The 3,431-nt window shown below is 41.2% G+C and overlaps 1 protein-coding gene across 1 annotated transcript; it reads right to left on the bottom strand.

Annotated features, from left to right (window-relative positions):
- Positions 1-1,480: 1,480 nt before the first annotated feature.
- LOC129732942 (zinc finger protein 510-like) lies at positions 1,481-2,930 on the bottom strand. Its single transcript, XM_055694414.1, has 2 exons — positions 2,713-2,930; positions 1,481-2,658 (listed from the first exon to the last, which is right to left on the bottom strand). Exons 1-2 carry the CDS (start codon positions 2,824-2,826, stop codon positions 1,504-1,506), a joined length of 1,269 nt encoding a protein of 422 aa, XP_055550389.1. The 5' UTR covers positions 2,827-2,930; the 3' UTR covers positions 1,481-1,503.
- Positions 2,931-3,431: the final 501 nt, after the last annotated feature.

Here is a 3,431-nt window from a genome sequence, read left to right as displayed (position 1 = left end):
GTAGCAGGTACCAGGTACCACTACATAAAGTTCGAATTGCGTTCCTCTCGGGAACCGAACCTCCAGGTGCGCATATTTACCTCTCATATATAATGTCACTGCATCACCAGTGGAGAATCGAAGCAAAATGAAAACAATTGTCGATGCTCGTACCCGGCCCGGGGTGGGCTATCTGAAAACGTGTAAAGCATTGTGCACTGAAAGTGCGCTCAAACACGACGCTTTCAACGTGACTTTGCTTGGGTCGGATGCGGTTGAGTTGAGTATACGTACCTACTACTAAGAGCCGAAACGTGTATCACAGGAGTGGCAGTCAGCGTGCAAAGTCGGCTCGGATAAGGGAGTCTGCATTTCGTTAGTTTCGGTTTAGGTGAGAGTAGCTGAGGAGTGAAACAGGAATGTTTAAGGGCGATTTTACATAAATGTGCTCAAGTTCCGGCCAATGCTAGCTAACTGGAAACAAACAACGACGCATCGTTATGAACTCTTTTCCGGTCATCGTTGACATTGCTCGAATGCATTGCATAACAGCGTCTACTGCAGATTTTCGAACATGAATGTGATAAGGACAATAAAACAAAAACTGTGGTTGATTGAAATATTTCACAGTATAAAGAGAAGACTCTTTTCAATGAAAAATTAGTTTAAAAAACAATCATTGTTGGCTGCCATTTGTCATTGTCATCATGAAATGTAGGTATAGAACTGATAGAGCATGATAAAATGGTTCGGTTGAAAAAGTAGGCGAAATTTTCTTTTCTCTTGGGAAGATATAAGCAACAGGTAGTAGCTTTTTCGTGTTTATTTATGTATAGTTGGTATAGTTCAATGAATACGTTGTTCTTTACTGTCTCAAATCATGAATAAATCATGATTTGAGACAGTAAAAATCGCAAAAAGGCATGAATCAATCAATTCATTTAAAACTCAACGTGTCAGTTTTCTCCCACGAATCCAAAAATGATTTTCGAGCTCCATAATGCAGAAAAATAATGAAGACCACGATTCGGCAACAATACTTTGATTTCGGATACTTTGTGTTAAGGTGAACCAAAATGTAGAAACTCTATGCGCTACTGAAAGCTTTCCAAAATAAGTAATGTGCTATTGGATTGGTCTATCACAATAACACTCTATTGAAAGTAATATTTACTTTCTGCTTGGCTCGTTTAATTTTTCTTTTTTTTTACAAATATGCTTTGGCACACGAGGCCAAATCCAAAATCAAAAATAACTTTGCGTTCCCTTTTAAGCCGAGTCAGTGGGGACGCCGTATACCAGAGTTTATCTCAATATAAGAGCAGCAAAAATTCAAAAAAGGAATCTTTCCTACTTACCGTTTGTTTGTCTGAGCGAAATCTTTCTTGTTTTCAGTTCTAGGTCGAAAATTCTTGAAGCATATCGACTTAATCAAATCTAGCATGCAACCAAAAAGTAGGGGCTATTTTCTTTCTATAACATTTCACCCTTACTCGTCGTATTCGATAAACCAATTATAATTAGTCAGCCTGTTCCACTTTTGCTCCCGCTCTTCCCGGCGTCCGCATGCACTCGCCGCACGTGCTGATCAAGTCGATTCTTCCGACCGTAGCTGGCACCACATTGGTCACATTTGAACGGTTCGATTCCTTCGTGCACCTTCTGGCGGTGGAATTTACGCGCACTAAAATTATTGAACCATTCATCGCACAGATCACACTTGTATGGGGTCGGGTTGCTGTGATGCCGCTGGTGGTTCCGCAGTGCCTGCTTCCGTTTGAAACGAGCCGAGCACTGATCGCAAGGAAAGGGTTGCTCCTCCGTGTGCGTCACCATGTGGATCGGTACCTCGAACTTTTTCAGAAACGTTTTGCCACAAATCGGGCAGGAATGAGTTTTCTCAGAATTGTGTAGCTTCAAATGATTCCGCAAGGAGCCGATCTGCGTGAAACGCTTTCCACATTCGTCGCAGCCGTAGTTCCGCTCGTTGGCAACACATATTTCTTCGTGTTTCTTTAGAGTGCTACTGGCGAAGAAAGCATTCCCACAGGAAGTGCAAACGTATTCCCGCTTCTTGTACGGTCGCGCCTTGTGTTGTTCGAGATGCTTCTGGGTGAGGAAACGTTGAAAGCACACATCGCATTCGTACGGTCTGATGACATTGTCCGTTATGCGATACTTTTCATGCTGATCCGTTCGATGACTCTCCAGCGCCTGTTGACTTTCAAACGTTTCGGACGGACACCCACAGCAAATAAATTTGGCTGCGTTTCGTTCAATTCCAAACGCATTTGATTTTTTTCTTTTTCGTGTAGTTTTGGCTAAATCTCTACACTTACGTTGGGAACGCAAAGCGGGTTTGAGCTGTACCTCGAACTCAGAGTTTTCACTTTCGTCTGGTTCGACGAAGTCTGGACTGTTTGGAGTTCCCTGATGTTTGTATTCCTCTTTCACCTCTTCTGTTGACCATTCCTCTGTCCATGGCGGAGTACTGGCTTCTTCGACAACCAGTGCTTCTTCATCTACTGCCGGTTCGTTCGCTTGTTGTCTAGTATCTCGTTTCAAATTTCTCAAGAAAATATCCGCTTCCAAACACTGTTTTCGCAACGCAAAAAACTTGAGAAATTCATCTGTACAATAGGAGCACACCAGCTGCGATAAACCATCTCTTGGTTCGATCTGAAACATTATTTACAATGAGCATATTCAAACTAACTTAATAATCTGACTAACCTTGATGCCAGTGCAAAACATAATCGTTTTTGCGATGGTTCGTTCCTCACGTACGTCGAACAACGAATTGTATGATGGATTATCCTGTGACAAACACACGCGGCAAACTTTCATGCTGCCGGTGAATGGAATTATTTTGAGATTTTCGCGTAAAAACTTAAAAACTTTATCAAATGAAGTCTAAAACTAAATTCACTCTGTTCATTGAAAACACAAATAAACAAATAATTTTGACATTTCTTATCGAGCATCGCACTACAGTAAGGCTGTGCGAAATCGAACTTTTTTGTGTTGGAACGAAATGAAACGAAACATGACCACAATTTTTCGGGTTTTGTAAAACCCGGAAAAAAGTACCGTGTATGTTGCGTATTTTGCGGTGAGAACTGAGAATAGACAATGTTTGGTGTTGGACCCTGGGTTATTTTCTTCAAAATTCACCTATCACTGTTTTTCGGGTGTCTTACGTCTATAAATTGTAAAAGAAAAAAAATTAATTACACACTTTGATTTTATTGCCGAGAACTCAACAGCTGATAAACTCAGCGAAATGTTCTACAAGTTCTCGGCAGAATTTTTAAGAACTTCGGCAAACGAAACGTCCATACTTGCTGGTTTACGGTAAATAGATAAATTTGCTGAATGTTCGTCGAAATATATTGCTGACATTCGTTAAAAACTTCGCCGAGCTCAATCAGCTGTTGGGAAGTTTGCCGAGA

The sequence above is a fragment of the Wyeomyia smithii genome, chromosome 3, assembly GCF_029784165.1.
Source record: "Wyeomyia smithii strain HCP4-BCI-WySm-NY-G18 chromosome 3, ASM2978416v1, whole genome shotgun sequence".
NCBI lineage: Eukaryota > Metazoa > Arthropoda > Insecta > Diptera > Culicidae > Wyeomyia > Wyeomyia smithii.
This window is presented reverse-complemented; position numbering and strand designations above follow the sequence as displayed.

Bases quoted from the DNA above. Each gene is read 5' to 3' on its own strand.
- LOC129732942 (XM_055694414.1), bottom strand. From the start codon at position 2,826: ATGAAAGTTTGCCGCGTGTGTTTGTCACAGGATAATCCATCATACAAT. The intron at 2,659-2,712 runs GTTAGTCAGATT...ATAATGTTTCAG, and splicing joins TGTTTTGCACTGGCATCAAG to ATCGAACCAAGAGATGGTTT.